General features: G+C 39.9%; 2 protein-coding genes across 2 annotated transcripts; both read left to right on the forward strand.

Annotated features, from left to right (window-relative positions):
- Positions 1 to 92: 92 nt before the first annotated feature.
- LOC138393560 (beta-defensin 105-like) lies at positions 93 to 2,033 on the forward strand. The gene is made up of 3 exons (XM_069484774.1): positions 93 to 162; positions 522 to 563; positions 1,906 to 2,033. Exons 1-3 carry the CDS (start codon positions 93 to 95, stop codon positions 2,031 to 2,033), a joined length of 240 nt encoding a protein of 79 aa, XP_069340875.1.
- Positions 2,034 to 8,040: 6,007 nt separating this feature from the next.
- LOC138393561 (beta-defensin 107A-like) lies at positions 8,041 to 11,056 on the forward strand. The gene is made up of 2 exons (XM_069484775.1): positions 8,041 to 8,104; positions 10,911 to 11,056. The coding sequence occupies exons 1-2, from the start codon at positions 8,047 to 8,049 to the stop codon at positions 11,054 to 11,056; spliced, it is 204 nt and encodes a 67-aa protein (XP_069340876.1). The 5' UTR covers positions 8,041 to 8,046.
- Positions 11,057 to 16,128: the final 5,072 nt, after the last annotated feature.

Below are 16,128 nucleotides of genomic sequence, written 5' to 3' on the forward strand. Positions count from 1 at the left end.
CAAGAGCATATCCCATTACTTTTAAATATAAATGAGCCTCTTGTTCTCTCAAAGAAATCCCAAACCTCTATTCTAAAGAGTCTTCCACAAAGATGGCCCTGAGCAGGAAGACGCTTTATTTTGTTTTTGCGTTTTTCTTCACTTTGGCTCAATTGCCATCAGGTAAATGCAAATTGATGAGATTTTGATGGGGCGGATCATAAAGTTTGAAGAATTGTCTAGTACCACCCTGAAATTGAGAGTAAAGGTCCACCCTCCATGGTGCCTCTCATGGGGATTTCTTGGACCTGTCATGGCATTTTCCAAGAGCAAACTGAGTATGATACTTTACCTTTTGTTTGTGTTAATTTGGTCTTGCTGTGGTGGCCAGGAGTGCTGGCTTGGGAAACAGATTGCAACTCTGTGATCTCCCATCTCTTGACATCCCATGTCACGTGTACAGTTGGGAATACTGTTTTATACAGTTTTTTTTTTTCCTGTGTCGATTTTAACTTTCAAAATGTGTGTTGTTTTGAATTTAGGGTGCCAGGCAGGAATGGATTACACCTACTCATTTCCAGCAGGTAGGTTAAATCCCGTGCATATAATTTTTCCTTTCTTTTAGAAGCTCTGGCCCTGTTAGCTATTGCTGACTTCTGGAGAGAAAGAGGGGTAGAAAGAGTCGTGCAAATAGAATTGTCTGAGATCTCAGTCCACTAACTCTATTTTCTTCTTTTCCTCTTGTCCCCAGTATCATATTTGGATTTTTCCATTTCACAGACAAATATCTTTATTACTGGACTGCAATTTGGCCATAGAGATTTGTACCCACTGGCTCTTCCCATTAGCTCATGATGCTAACTAAACTGAGGTCATAGATTTAATCTTTTACCAGCCAGTTAGCACTGCTCTGAGAACATGCCTGCCCATCTCTCACAAGCTCATCTCCTAAATCTAGTAAAAACAAATGCATGCTGTTGGTCGAAGAAGGCTCCAATAACAGAGTGACTCAGTGAAACCTCATCATGATTACAGATGAGCTATTCATAAGGAAGAGCCCACGGATCTTTTTTTGTGAAGTCATCTTTTACAGAAAGAAAGCACATTGTAAACTGAAAGAAAAATTGTAAAAAAAAAAAAAAAAAAAATTAGAAAGTGTTTAGACGGAATTTCAGAGTAAGAAATACTCAGGTTGCTACTAGTCACTGAGTGCCTGTTATGTACCAGACACTCTATTCAACAACTTTACAAGGATTGTGTCATTTAATCTGCAAAACGCCCCTATGAGGTCGGTACTATTATGACCAAAATATTCTCACATAAATGATTCCATTTGACCACTAAACAGACTAAAAATGTAGTCAGGTGCTTCTAGAATGCCCAGTAGACAAATGAGAAAACAGACTGAGAGTTTACTGAGGACATACGAAGGTCTGTGCAGAAAGCGTCCAGCCATGTAACCACTCCTGTTAGATTAACAATGGTCGGACACTTTCGGGGCAGACCTCGTACAAGGGCCAAACAAGAATTGAATCTTGGTCTCTTAACTCCATCTTCAAGCATCTTTCCAAAACCTCATGGTATCCCTCCCATTTTCACCTAACAAACTTCACAGGGGTGTCAGGTATGTATTTTACAGTTCTGTAATACATATGTCATTTTTTTTCTGCCCGTGGTTTACTTTTGCTCCATGCAAGATTCTAAGCACTTGGGGAGCAGGAATTGTGATTATTTCTTCCTTAAGAATTAACTCTCCCCAACTCCATCCTGCAAAAAGCAGGAGCTCTTTGAAAAATCTGGGCTGGTTCTTGAAAATATTCTTTATAATCATCCATACAAACCCTCCCTTGGCTGGTGGCCTTTGCCATGTCCCCCGTTTTTAGAGAGTTCCCGGAAAGCCGTGTCAGCAGCTCTTTCTTGGCACAGGGGAGTTTGCTGTTTGCGAGCCGTGCAGGCTTGGTCGGGGCAAGTGCAGGAGGATGTGCTTGGAGGATGAGAGGACTAAAGGACGCTGCAGGCTGAACTTTTTCTGCTGCCAAAAGAGGATCTTATAATCCAGACCAACACTCTTCTGGTCTTAGGAGCAGGACTGGATGTTCGAGGAAGGTCAGGAGAAGTTACGTGGCTTCTCCATGTCACACAGTGAGTGCGTTTCAGGACCCTGCCCATTTCTTTCTCTGTTTTGTTTCTTTGCTCATTTTTAAAGATGATCTAAAAAAAAAGAAAAAAAAAACCCAAACAAAACAAAACAACAAGACATGAGAGGATACCTAATAGCTACCCACTTAATCAGATACCACTACTCTATATTTGTGGAGTACCTTATAATTTATAAATTCTTATTTTGTACTTTTCTCATATGACCCAAGATTACCTTATAAGGTAGCTTTTATTATTCCTATCTCTATTTAAAGGAATGGAGACCTAGGAGGCTGCTATTTCCTCAGGGCCATAGCTGGGAAGCTGTAACTGATGTGAATGCCACAGTCATAGTGTGTATCTATCTGCATGTATTAATTCTCACATAATTAATAGATAAATGGAAGTGGCATCCACATCTATGTTAATGGAGTTATAATTCTATTGAATATAAGAAGCTCTTTTTATTCATGTCATTTCTTGATATGTAAATCAAAGCATTCACCAATTCTAGTACTTATGCTGTATTTTTAAAACAACTCACATCTACTGAGTTAATGCCTAGGCGCCAACTTTGCATTTCTCTTCTTGCCCATGAAAGAAAATGGTTACAGATGCATTTAAAATGTTCAGCGCAGAATGTACATAAATGATTGTATAACTTTTGCCTTATGAAATAAAATTTGTAGCTTCACAAAATAAAGGTCAAAATTACCAGTCCTATGGCCAATGACTCAAACGTGGTCAGTTTTCGCACAGGAGACTGAACAATATTTTGCTTAATATTTGGGCGAATCCTTTGTCTCTTTGTGTTCAGACCCATCCTTTGTCCTTTCCCCGCTTTGCTCTGTAAAATGGGAACGATGCAATTACATTTTCCAGGCTTCCTGACTTCTGGCTGGTGTCAGTCAAGGCAAGCGTCTCCCAGGAGAACGGTAGGTTGCAGAAAGGGTGGACTCAGGGAACTTCTCCCCCACTCTCTCTTCTCTCATGCCCACAGGAAAGCCCCTGTGTCTGTGTCCTCAGCTCTCTCCCGGCAGTCCCACTGCAGGTGCAGCTCCTGCCAGCCCCACTTGCCCTTGGTTTCCCCCACACCATGGGGTAGTAGGGGTTCCAGCTGCAGCTATCTTTAGGGTTGCCTCATCACTCCATCTTTGCGTTTCCAGCTTTTCCAACAATTCATGGTCAGCTGTCCATATCCAGTTCTCTCCATGGAACAACCTGGTGTGAGGACCCTTTCCATGTCTGGACCCTGACTCATTTAGCTTTTAGGTTCACTCTCTTTTCAGATCTATTTACATATTATCAGTTGTCTTTCAATCATGAAACCTAGAGTGTTTCTTTCATTTGCACAGGAATTACCTGAGGGAGGTGGGAAGTGTGATATCTGGTCTTAGGAGCCCACAGCTGAGCAATCAGGTGGCTTATAGGGAGATGCTCTTCCTCCCAGGTCTCCACAGTGAGGATGCAGCCGCTGGCTTTCAGAATATCATGCAACTGGGATATTCCCCACTCATTTCAGATACCACATTGCTTGATTAAAAAAAATTAAAATTGTCTGGACCCTTATTGAAGTTTCTTTTATGGAAAGATTCATGTACATGCCTCAGAGCCATACAAAGTGGTATTTCAGTGGTTGTGCCCTGATGTGACCTTCCTAATAACCTTCTGTAGTTCAACGTACAGCTGCAGAAGACACCGTTCATGCATGCTCACCTAGTCACAAGTCATCCCTCTCTCTTTCTCTTATTCTCTCCTCTCTTCTGCCTTGGCTCCCTTTTAGGTCTTTTCCATCTAATGTCCCCCTCTTCCCTGAGACACCCAGTCCTTCCTGAAGAATAATAAAGTCTTGACCTTTACTAATTTCTTGTTATGTGAAAGTTCAGTTTTTTCATGTGTCAACTGGAGGTTGATGGTTTCCCCGGATCAGTTAATTCCGTGGGAACTTAAAGGGATTTCTGGTTTCAGTTTTTACTGGAGCTGCAGAGGGGAAGGTCTCGGAATGGCGGGTGGGTCAGAGGTAAATGGATGAGAAGAAAAGAGGTCTACTGCATGTGGTTTTCTCATAGACTATCTCCACCCTACATAACTCTCCTGTTTAGCATGGCTTTAACCCAGTTGATTTTTAAAATTATAGCCATGGTCTCATTATGCTAACCACATATTACTCCTTCTTGGCTCTGGGTTTCATTTCGAAGCGTCCTCACAATATCTGAAAGGGAATGGCAATAAGTATACAGCAAGATTGATTGGTCAGTTTTGGCTGAAGCCCCAAAAGATACAGGAGAAAACATTAACATTAATTCCCACATTCCCAATGGAGGAACCAGATCACAAATGCAGGATTAGCAAAGAAGTTCACCACGAAAAGCATCTTGAGACACTTACCTTCTATGCCTACTTGAAGGTGTAGAAAAAAGCTAAAGAAGCCAGGAAACAAGATTTCTTTGCACACTGTGTTGGTGTGCTGTGATTGTGACTTCACTCTGCCTCTCATGGGGAAGCATGAGAAAAACATCACTTTCACACCAAGCCTTATGGGATGGGCTTCAGGAAGGCTACTTGGAAATTTCAGCATGGTGGTGCATTGTGTCTGATGCATCCAGAAAATATCTACAGGCAGAAAGTCATGACCAGGCCTGCCCAGGATGGCAGGACAAGAAGTAGGCAGCAGCGGGAGTAGCCACAGTGGTATGTTAAGCATGACAACAGGTGTGATTCCCATAGACCAGATGGATGCTACATGAGGTCACTGGGTTGAAATCATCCTGAAGGAAAAGTACCCTAGGATGTGGTATGTTAGGGCAAAGAGACTCAGCATAAAATGGTATTAAAGATGTAGACCTGGGAAGAGGGGAGTTGAGGTAAATTCATAAGAAATCAACTAGAAAGAATATTAACCGTTCAGGAAACTGCAAAATGCTGTGACCTGCTCAGGAGGCTTGAGAGAAGACATAAATTTACCACCAAAAGAGATTCACCTTAGAATGCTGCTGTAGTCATTTCTTTCACTGTGTAACAAAGAAGCATGGACTTAGCAGCTTAAAACCACACATATGGTCTCACCAATCCCGCAGCTCAGAAGTCTGTTTGTGATGTGTTTAGAGTCCCTGCTCAGGATTTCACAGGACTGAAATGACAGTATTGACAGGGGCTATGATCTCATCTGAGGCCAGAGATCCTCTTCCAAACTTGTGTGGCCAGAAGCCAACCCGAACAGCACCAGCAACTAAGGGCTGCCTAGCATTCCCTGTTCCATGGCTCCTTATAAAACATAAGATTTAAATAACACCACAAACAAATTAGACCTCACAGACATGCATGAAACACTCCTGCCTCAGCCTCCCAAGCAGCTAGGACTGCAGGCGTACACCACCACACTCAGCTAACTTTTTCTATTACTTAGTAGAGATGGGGTTTCACTCTTGCTGAGGCTGATCTCGAACTCCTGATCTCAGTGGACCCTCCTGCCTCGGCTTCTCAGAGTGCTAGGATTACAGGCGTGAGTCACCATCCTCAGTCATAATTTGGAATAAATTAAGAGGCAAAATATTATTTTATTTTTACTCAGATACTTATTTTTATTATACTTTTTAGTCTAGCTGAAAGTCTAAGTTTTTAGCTGGTATAATTTCTCTTCAGCCTAAAGAATTTCCTTTAACTGTTCTTGTAGGGAATTTCTGCTGGAGAAAAATTCTTTTAGTTTTCTTTGAAAATGTCTTTATAATTCCTTGATTTTTGAAGAATATTTTTTTCTGAATACTGAATTGAGGCTGGCAGTTTTTTGTTTGTTTTGTTGTTATTGTTGTTTTCCTTTAGCACGTTAGGGTGTTGTTCTGTTTTTATCTGACCTTTAATTTTCTGGTGAGAAGTCAGTGGTGTTTCAGTTTTCTTCTGGACAGAATGCGTTACTTTTCTCTGGATGCTTTCAAGATTTTCTCTTTTTGTTTGGATTTCAAAAGTTTGACTGTGATGCACCTAAGCATGGCATTTATGCTCTCTAGGGTTTGATGAGCTTCTGGTTTTCAAAATTTATGTCTTTCACCAAATTTGAGAGTTTTCAGAAATTTTTTCTTGAATTACTTTTTGCTCTATTCTGTTTCTTGCCTCATTCTGGGATTCCAATTACCTATTTACTATAGATTTTCATAGTAGTAGCCTTGATGGCCTGTTTTTTAAATCATTTTGCCACTTTGATCCTCACATTGTATAATTTTTACTGATTTACTGAGTCATTATCCTATCATATTCACTATTTTATCAAATCTAGTCAGTCAATTTTTTCAGGTATTATGTTTTTTAGTTTCAAAATTTATTTATATTTCCTATTTTCTGATGGGATTTTCCATTTTTTAAAAAAACTTATTTCAAGGGAATTTCCTTTACCACTTAGAGAATGTTAAAATGGGTGTGCTAAAAAAATAAAATGAGTGTATTGAAGTCCTTGTCTGATCATTTCAGCATCTAAGTTGTGACTGATATGTTGAAGAGAATTTGAATACTGTTATGTTTCTCTGAAGCTTGTTGTGTTTTTGTTTTTGTTTTTGTTTTAATAGAAAACTAACTCAGTGAAATTCAAATTGCAAACATGGTCATGTCTGTGATGGGCAGGAGCTCAAATCTTCCTGTTCATTTGTTGCTTTTGTTTTTAACTAGGTTGCTTTGCGTTGGCCCTGTGTGTGTGTGGTACATGGGTTAGCAAGAGTCAGGGACAGAGTTTGTGCAAAGAACCTGGAGCCCGCCTTCTCTGGGTGTCCCTTTCAGTATTTTTCAGTGGCTACGGCCACTCTTGTGTCCAAAGTTCAGAAAGATAGAATTTTTTTTAGCTTTAGCTTCCTCATGCCACACTGAAATCACACAGAACTCACTCCATGTTTGTCCTTTTAAACAAGTTTTGCCTTTTCTCCAAAATATGCCTGCTTTTATTTCAACCTTCAGGTAGTCCTTTTTTCCCCCCCAGAGTCTTCCTTGTTGTTAATGGGAGGATTGGTCTACTGGAAGCTCACTGGAAATGAAACCATTCACTTTGTTTGTAGTCTTTCAGTCTTCAGTAGTCTTTCTCCTACTTAAAATCCTTCAATAACTTTCCTTTGATTTTAGGACAAAATTCAAATTTCTTAATTACATATACCTGCGCAGCTTAAGTACACACGGTAGTTGCCTAACAACGTTTGTTGAATGAATGCTATTTCCATGAAATACAAAATATGGTTGTATTTAATATAATGTTGTCGTCCTTAATAATATGCTACATCTGTATAAACTTTGAACATTTAATAATAATCCATTTAATTGCTTGACTATTCATGAATGTCCTTAACTGGACAACTTCCAATGAATAAATCAAACACCACATATACTTTGAGAATCTACTGTTGCAAAGCACTGCTGTGAGGCATGAATGGAAAAGAAGGATGAGAGGCAAGTTGTTTTCCTCTATGGAGCTTGCAGTCCAACTAGGGAGATACCTTGTTTTATATACTATAACTTTTGCAAAGCAATTGCACCAGCCACCAATTAATAACTGCTAAATAAATTTTATAAAAGAGTAAGTTGTATGTAAATATTAGCTAAGGAGAAAAAGGTGGCAATTACAGATCTTCTGGACATGGTGGTACGTACGACGGGGCTTGCAGGAAAAAATAGGAGAAGTCTGGGCAGAGACACAGGATAGAGTATTCCAGGCAGGAAGGCAGCGTTCTCTGCTTTACTGTCCCATAAATGTGCTTTAGGTAAAATCTGATCTGTCAGCCCACACATTGTTCAATGGAGCATGGAAAATAGCACTTCTTAATGAACATCACAAACCAAAGTTGACTTCCAGCCCGTTCGGAGCAGTAGTATGTGTTTTAGTCAACTTCCCCTGATAAAGAGCTGGATTCTAGCTAATGCACCTTCTTCGCCATCTCTCCACTGATACCTGGAGCCATGAGAATCTTTTTCTTAATGTTTGCTGCTCTCGTTCTTCTTGTTCAAACTGTCCCAGGTAAGAGGGAAATCTTTACAGAGGTAGGGATGGCAACCTGTACAGGGTCTGTCTTTTGAGAAGAAAGCTCAACTTTTACAATAACTCATGATTCATCCCGGTGTCCTATAAATGTCCCAAGCCAACCAGTCACTGGAAATCTTTCCCTGAGCCCAGACATAAAACAATGTCACTACACTTACCCAGACCGCCTCCAACCATAAGCGTGTCTATTTAATTTCCTAATAGCTCTACCAAGAGGTTCAGACTTATTTTACTTTTAGATGTCTTTTCTCCTTTTGTAATCTTCAACCCAGCTTCAGCATATGCTAAAGTGATTGCTTCAAAATGAGAGAAAAAAAAAAAACAGAGGCAAATGCCAAAGGCTTATGTTAATTAAGAGAAGGACACCTTTTGTAGCCTAAATTAAATGAAAGTTACATTAATAGTTTCTTTAAACAGCTATTTTTTTCATGTCTGCGTAGTTGGTCCAAATCTCTCATCAATAGATTATTTCAGACTTTCTTTCTGGCTCTAACACACTGATGGAAAATTACATCACTGAAACCACTAACGTTGCAATTCGGGTGCTCTTCAGTCTTTAAGTCCCTTGAACTGGTGTCTCTTTGCTCAATATAGTCATGACTCTACTTCTAAGAAACTTTTGTGTCCCTATTTTCTCAACTATTTTCCTTTCTTCTGTTACGAAGCCTTTCCTTCTTAGAGGCTCTGCGTGTGTCATAAAGCACCCTGTTCATTTCCTCCTGGCTTCCTGAATTTCTACATGTATTTATTACACATTCCAGGCTCAATAGTCCTAGCAAACAAATAGATATCAAATGTCCGCTTGCCACTTATGAGAAATTGCTCTAGCCGCTATATTAAAGGCAGGTAAAAGGAAGAAGTAAAAATATAATTAAAGCATGGTCCCTGGCCTTAATTTTCTTTAAATGTATTAGTCTATTATTTCTGTGTTGTTCAAAAATAGGTTGCACAACATTGTAAATAAGCATTTAATACATTTAAAATCTATAAATAAGTGAATGGTCAAGATAGGAGGATGACAAGTAACTTTAATAGGAAACAATTTTCATAAATGACACGACAGATGCAGAGTACAAAGAGAAGGGGCAGCTTGGTTCTAACTGGGAGATTTGGAAAGGCTTTTGGAGAAATCGTATTTGCCTTGCATCTTTGAAAACATACAGGACTTGAACTAAAGAACAGAACCTTGCTCTACACATGTGCCAGTGATAAAAAAAAAAATATATATATATATATAGAAAAATAAAAGTTTTTAACAAATAAAAAGAGAAAAAATATAAAGAACTAAACCAAGGAATAATGCCCCCATGTTTGATAATAATGCCCCCCTAATTCTACAAGTCTCACTTGTAAAATTGATTCTTTAGTTTCTGCCCTGAGTTTTCTTTCTACAGATGTCAGACAATGTTCTAGGCCAGAGAAACTCATTTTAAGCTGTCTTCCCTACTCTCCTTAATCAAGATTTAAAAGATTACATAGGAGCAGCTCACATTTTTCCACTCCTATTTCATTTGTCCAAACTTATTCCTGTGGCCATACAGAAACTAGGTGCTGACATTTTAAGTATCCATGTGTCTAGCTAAACCCAGAGGTTCTACTACTAAAAGTCTGAAGGGAAAAAAAATGACTGTTTGGAGACAATTTCACAATCTCTCTCTTCATATAACTGCTTGGATAGTGCCAGGCACATACATGTCAGAGTTAAATGTCATTATCATTGTATTGTAATTTGTTCTTTTCTTATTTTTCTTATTCTCTGCCCCGATTCAGTATTTGAACACTATATATATATATATATATATGTATTCCATGTCAGTTGATTGTCCAGATGCCTGATAAATTTCAGTGATCTATAACTCACAATATCCTCAGTTCTCCTTCAGCTTATTTAAAATTTTTCCCTTATTTTAAGCAGAAATCCCTGCAATTTCTTTCCACTGGTCTCAGCCCTAACTTGGACATTAACAAACCCAACATCTCTTCCACATGGTAATAATTCAGATATGTGGCCAGTGACATGCACCTTTTCCCCCCAAAGTTGTTCTCTCCAAGAATAAGCACTGCTCCTTTTGAGACTGACATCTCTTTCAATTATTTCTCCTCCTATTTCTCCTAAGAATATATTAATATATTGCCAATGTAAAACAAAACTCCTTTTTTGTAATATGTTTACTCTCTTCAACTTAGTCTCTGTTCTGAATGAATGCACATTGCCTATACCCCTCTAAATTTGTTTGCCAGAGCTACACGCATGACCACATTCATGTTCTCTGCAGAGCAGAGTGACAGGACTAGCACCATGTTGCTTTTTTATGTTTCCACCTAAGACTGTGAAACTCCAAAACCATATGCCGAGGTATCTATCTATCATAGATCTGCCTATAATGTAATAACACAGTGTGTAACCTTTGCTAAATATCATAAACTATTAATTTGGAGATATGAAAAAAATAGTTTGTTAGAAATAGTTGTTTATTGGAATTAGAAAGTATTTTGCCACCCTCCCAGGAAGAAACATTCTGTTTCTATATAACATAGATATAATTTTGGCAGAGGGAACTCTTTTTTGTTTTTCCTAATTGGCTACCCAATGAGGACATTGATTATGCTGTGCTGGGGTCTGAGCTCAGACGTGACTATTCAGGTATGATCCCTAGGCTCATAGCCTGTGACTCAAGGAGATTTGGTCTTGGGGAATTTTGAATTTTTCCTGGGTGATGTAATTTTGTCCTCCAGTAACCAATTAATAGATAACTAAAGACTAACTGCTTTCTTCACCTAGCCAGGGGAGAAATTCAAAGAAAACTGCTTTGTCGGAAATTGAGAGGTCATTGTCAAGCTGAATGCCTCACCTTTGAAGACCAGATTGGGGGCTGTAGAGCAGAATTAATACCATTTTGCTGCAAAAGAAGACGTCTTAAAATCTAAGCAATAGCTACAAGAATGAAAGAGGTGAAGATACTCTGGCTGTGGTATCAGTGGGGAAACCTCTCAGAATCTTCTCTTTGACCTCCAGATTTCGGATTCTCTGCAGTTGCATCATTCCAGTGTCTCATGCTACAGGGAGATACCCTCCCTAGGCCGTGAACTTCTCCAGGACAGGCACTATGTCTTGTTCACCTTTGCACCCCCAGTTCCTGGAACAGGGCCTATTAATATTTTTGTTGACTGATCAAGTGAGTGAGTGAATAAATAGATAAAACAAATATGATTCTTTTTTTTTTTTTTTTTGTAGAGACAGGGTCTTGCTGTATTGCTCAGGCTGATCTTGAACTCCTAGCCTCAAGCGATCCTCCCACCTTGGGCTCCCAAAGTACTAGGATTACAGGTGTGAACTACCACGCCTAGCAAGAGTCTGAATTTTTAAACAGCTTTTCCAATTAAGTCTCCTGCACAGTAATGTTTGAGAGCTATTTATTGGTCATTGAACAGAAGAGCATCTGAGATTCACATATGAGCACTGGTCTCTGTGCCACACCTCAGTTAGTGGCAGAAATAGAGAATTAGAACTCAAATCCAGAATTCCTGGCTTTGCGTCTAGTGCAATTTTACTGCGTTGTCCTTTACCATTTGAAGAGGAGTGTTGATAGGGAATGGCTAAAGGGCTCACTTGCTTGCTTAACTCAAGGAACAGAGCCCAAACTTTAGTAGGGGGAGACAGATATATGCCCGGCAAACTCACGAGCAGTGTGGCAAGTTCTACAACCTTACCTGAGACCTGTGGGAATTTAGAACAGGTGTGGAGGGAGCAAGTAATTATGATTGGAGTTACTGGAGTCTGGGGAGGTTTCCCAGACAAAATGCAACCTAGCCTACATCACTTAAACTGAAGGATTGCTGTTGATAAACCTCTATTCTGTTGCCAATATATTGGTAGTTTATGTTCCCATTTGACAATTATTTCTATTCAAAACTGCCCACTTCCATTCTTCTGGAGAACTGGATGCCCAAAATAATGACTCTCTGTCCTCTCATGAAAGCCATTCTGCCCGTACGAGTCACCTTTGTCCCTGGTGATCCTGACTGAGGTATACAAAGGTCCTTATTATCCAAACAAGTATATCCCACTGGCCCTGGTGAGCTGCTGACCACAATGAAGCCATCTCCTGCCTGTCTCTACGGACACCTTCACCTGTGAGGACTATTAGCATTTTCATTCACCACTGCTTTTTTTTTTTTTTTTTTCCATTTCACTCTTTTTGAAACAAGTCTCACCAGGGAACACAAAAAGGGTGTGTAAGTCTTGGTAAGTTTATAGAACCTAAGAGCTTGAGGGAATCCTACCATGGGACAAAATCTCCAATATCCGTACTCTGAGAAGGGGCCCCGTGAGAAACCGGAAGTGCCAATGCCGGAGAGAACTGCAGTCACGTGACCCCGGCACATGTCCCCCAGACTGTGTGGCCAGGCGCTGGGTCAGGTAAAGATGGACGTATGTGAAGTGCACTCAGGGGCTTTGTAGGTGTCTGGAACCAAAGGATCTGCGTGATAGAAAATGGGGCATTTTCCTGATAATTCTTTGTTTCTGAAACCCTTCTGCTTATTCTCCAAGTCAGTGATTCTAAGACACGGGCAAGAGAGAGCCACGGGAAAGCTCCATGGCCCCGGGAAAGTGGGGTGATGCAGGCCTACTTGAAAGGCTCTCTTGGAAAACCAACCCATTGCCCTCAGTTCTGCTGTTCTCTGGGCTTGACTCTGTCCCTGTGAGTCTATTCCAAGTCTTGGCTCTGCCTCTTTTTTTTTCCAACCCCTGGTCTTCTCAAAGAGACCCCACACCAGGGATCTGAGCTGACCCTGAGACCGAGTGGCCCTTTCACATTCAAGGTGGGAGCAGGGACTAGGGGTAACAACCATCCTGCCCAGACCTGCCTTGAAGCTGCTCTGAGCCAGACTCCCCACCTTTGTCCAAGGAAATAACTGGAAACATGAAAGAACAGGCCAGTTTCTAAAACTCCTGCTCAAGTATGTTCCAGGAGGAACAGACAATATCAATGCACTTGAAATCAGATATTTGTTTATGTTTTCCTGAGGAACGAAGGCCCTACAGTATGGTGAAGTGTATAGAGTAGACACAGAGGAAGCAGCAGTGCTGGCTTAGTGGTGGTCATTATAAAGGGAAGGAAAATGAGGATGACAGTGGCCACGGTAATGGTGATGATTTTCATCCATCAGGCATTGCAGCCACATAGACAAATAAGACATAGCTTCTACTGTCTAGGAGCCTATTAAGTCTTCAATTAAATGATTCTGTAAAAATCACCCTATATACCATTTTACTCAGTGAAGTTATTAGATGTTTTTGTTACCCTAAAAAACAGAAGAACTAGGAGCAATTGTGAAAATTGCAGAGAAGTATTTCCATCAAACAAACAAACAAACGAACAAAAACCTTGTAAGAAACAAAACTATTAGTAAATACGGGCTGCCACAATGAGATACCACTACGCAATATTAGAATCACGAATAAATGTATTGAAAGTCAGTAATAAGTAATTTAAAAAACAATAATAAAATATCAAGTGCTTGAAAAAGTGTGGAACAACTAGAACTCTGTAACATCTTTTGGTGGAAATGTAAAATGATGCAGCCACTTTGAAATAAAGCTTGGCAATTTCTAATAAAGTTAAACATCTACTTAGCACATAACCTAGCAATCCCTCTGGTACACGTTTACCCAAAAGGAATAAAAACCATATTCACACAAAAATCTATAGCACATGTTTCTAGCAGCTTTATTTTTAATTGTCAAAACCTGGAAGCAACCCAAATGCCCCTCGATAGGGACATGGATGAACACACATGGATCAGCAAGATGGCGGTGAGCTACTCAGCAGTTAATAGAGATGTACCACTGACGTGCACAACGTGTTGGAATTATAAGTAGATTATACTAGATGAAGCTAGCCAGATTTAAAAAAAAAATTATATATCATGTGATTCCATTTACATGACATTGTGGGAAAAACAAAACTATAGAGACAGGAAACATGAGTGATTGCCAAGAGCCAGGGGGCTCAGAGAACTTTTTGTGCTGATGGAACTGTTTTGTACCTGGATTGTGGAGGTGAGTACCTACCTGTGGTAATTACATAGATTTGTCAATTCAGCACAAGAATGAACACACACACACATCCACATTTACACATAAACTATATATTCACAATAAACATGGGGATTTGAAACAAATGATGTGTTGGCATGAATCTCTACCCCAATGGCTGGAAATAAGCTAATTTCATGAAGAGCTTCTCTGTAACGTGTCATAAACACTTTGCAAATTAACTTGAAAAATGATTTCTATTTATTTTCAAGGGGTTAATATGTTCTTTAAGAAATGAGTGTTGTAAGCAATATAATCCATAGGGTTTTAGGAATAGTAGTGAGGCTAAGTTATCTGCAGACACCACAGAATCATTCAGTGTCAAAGTTGGAAGAAATCTCATAGATGATCCAGTCTAATTGTGTCATTTTACACAGAAGACATTTATGACTGCTCCCCCGTCCCCCCCACCTGCCTGAGTGAAGTCCAATATCACAGCATGAGCTGGTTGTCAGTGCCAAAAATACATGTTAATATCTTAACTTCTACTCCTGTGTTCTTCCCATGGCATCCCATGTGGAGGTTATGTTGTACTGTTTCCCTTGTACAGACTTTCTAGTAAAGTCAGGGGGAAAGCTGCCACCACATCCAACTGCATTAATGTGGGAGCACATAAAAATGATGATTTCGATTTACAGTACCGTTGTCATCATACAACAACACTAAAGGTTCTGGTTGGTTCTTCGTACATACCCACCATTTATAATATATGGGACAGATGGAGTAACTACTTCAAGGCATTAAAACAAAGGTGGCCAGTATGCATGTTCTGAGATAGAAAGTGTGTCCACAGAGAGCAAACCTGGAAAAGTGGAATGAGCTTCAGGACACAGGGTTGTAAATCTGTCCTCACCCCTTCTTCTAATTAGTAGGTGACCTTCCCTTCTCTGGGTCTTTCTTTCTTCAACTGTAAAACAAAGTTATTATAATAGACTAGATCACCTGTGTGATCCTCCTAACTCTGGGTGCCTCTAAAGCAAATAGAAATAACACAATGTATTCACAACATATAATGCAAGCTATACAGTTCACTAAGAAAGAACTAAAAAGACATAAAAAGTGAGACAAGTGCCCATATTAATCAAATATCTTCAGGTGACAGAGAGGTAAGAAATGAGTGGAGCAGATGAGATTTAAGAAATACTGACACAGTTTTAGGAGTGACATCAGCAAGATGGTGAGACAGGAGGCCCCGGATTCGTCCTCCTTCCACAGACACTGTGAATAAACAGCTACACACAGATCAATTCTTTCTGAGAAAAATCCAGAAACTAGTTGAGAGACTCCTGCACACTGGGCATCTGAGAAAACACTCCCATCGAAATGGAAAGTTAGATGAGTGGCTTCAAAGAATAGTAGAGTTCTAATTCAGTCAGGGCAAAGGCGAGAGAAATGGCTAATTTTGGTTGGAGTTCAGTGAAGGTACCTCTGTGAAACTGACATTTAAACTAAAACCGAAATAAAATTTGTATGGGGTGGGAAGGGTGTCTGTGTGGACTGGCCTAGGAATGAAGGATAGCAATCGTGCCCTGTAGACATGACAGCAGTGTTGTTGGTTTTGTGAGGGCATATGAAATATCAATCGTTGGGTGTCTGCTGGAGCCATTAACTATAGCTGGAGAGTGAAGTAGTGATTTTTACACGTCGAGGAGAGAGACATGCAGGTAATATCCTAAGATACAGTTCATTGTAGGTGCATGTAAATTTGTCAGCAGAGATGATAGCTCAGAAATGGGATCCAGAAAAGTTTGGTAACTTTCAATTTAGAGACAGCAAAGTACAAAACTGAAGCAACTGAGTAAATGTGAGCCTACTAAGTCCCTGTGTGAAAGGAGGAAAATAGGGGATTAGATTGACTCTAGAGACTTTCCAATAGTCTTCAGGACTCAGATGCAGAAAG

This window comes from Eulemur rufifrons, chromosome 12 (assembly GCF_041146395.1).
Source record: "Eulemur rufifrons isolate Redbay chromosome 12, OSU_ERuf_1, whole genome shotgun sequence".
Classification (NCBI taxonomy): Eukaryota; Metazoa; Chordata; class Mammalia; order Primates; family Lemuridae; genus Eulemur; species Eulemur rufifrons.

Coding starts and splice junctions, on each gene's coding strand:
- LOC138393560 (XM_069484774.1), top strand. CDS start 93: ATGGCCCTGAGCAGGAAGACGCTTTATTTTGTTTTTGCGTTTTTCTTC. Junction 163..521: donor TTTGGCTCAATTGCCATCAG/GTAAATGCAAAT, acceptor TTTTGAATTTAG/GGTGCCAGGCAGGAATGGAT. Junction 564..1,905: donor CACCTACTCATTTCCAGCAG/GTAGGTTAAATC, acceptor TTCTTGGCACAG/GGGAGTTTGCTGTTTGCGAG.
- LOC138393561 (XM_069484775.1), top strand. CDS start 8,047: ATGAGAATCTTTTTCTTAATGTTTGCTGCTCTCGTTCTTCTTGTTCAA. Junction 8,105..10,910: donor TCTTGTTCAAACTGTCCCAG/GTAAGAGGGAAA, acceptor TTCTTCACCTAG/CCAGGGGAGAAATTCAAAGA.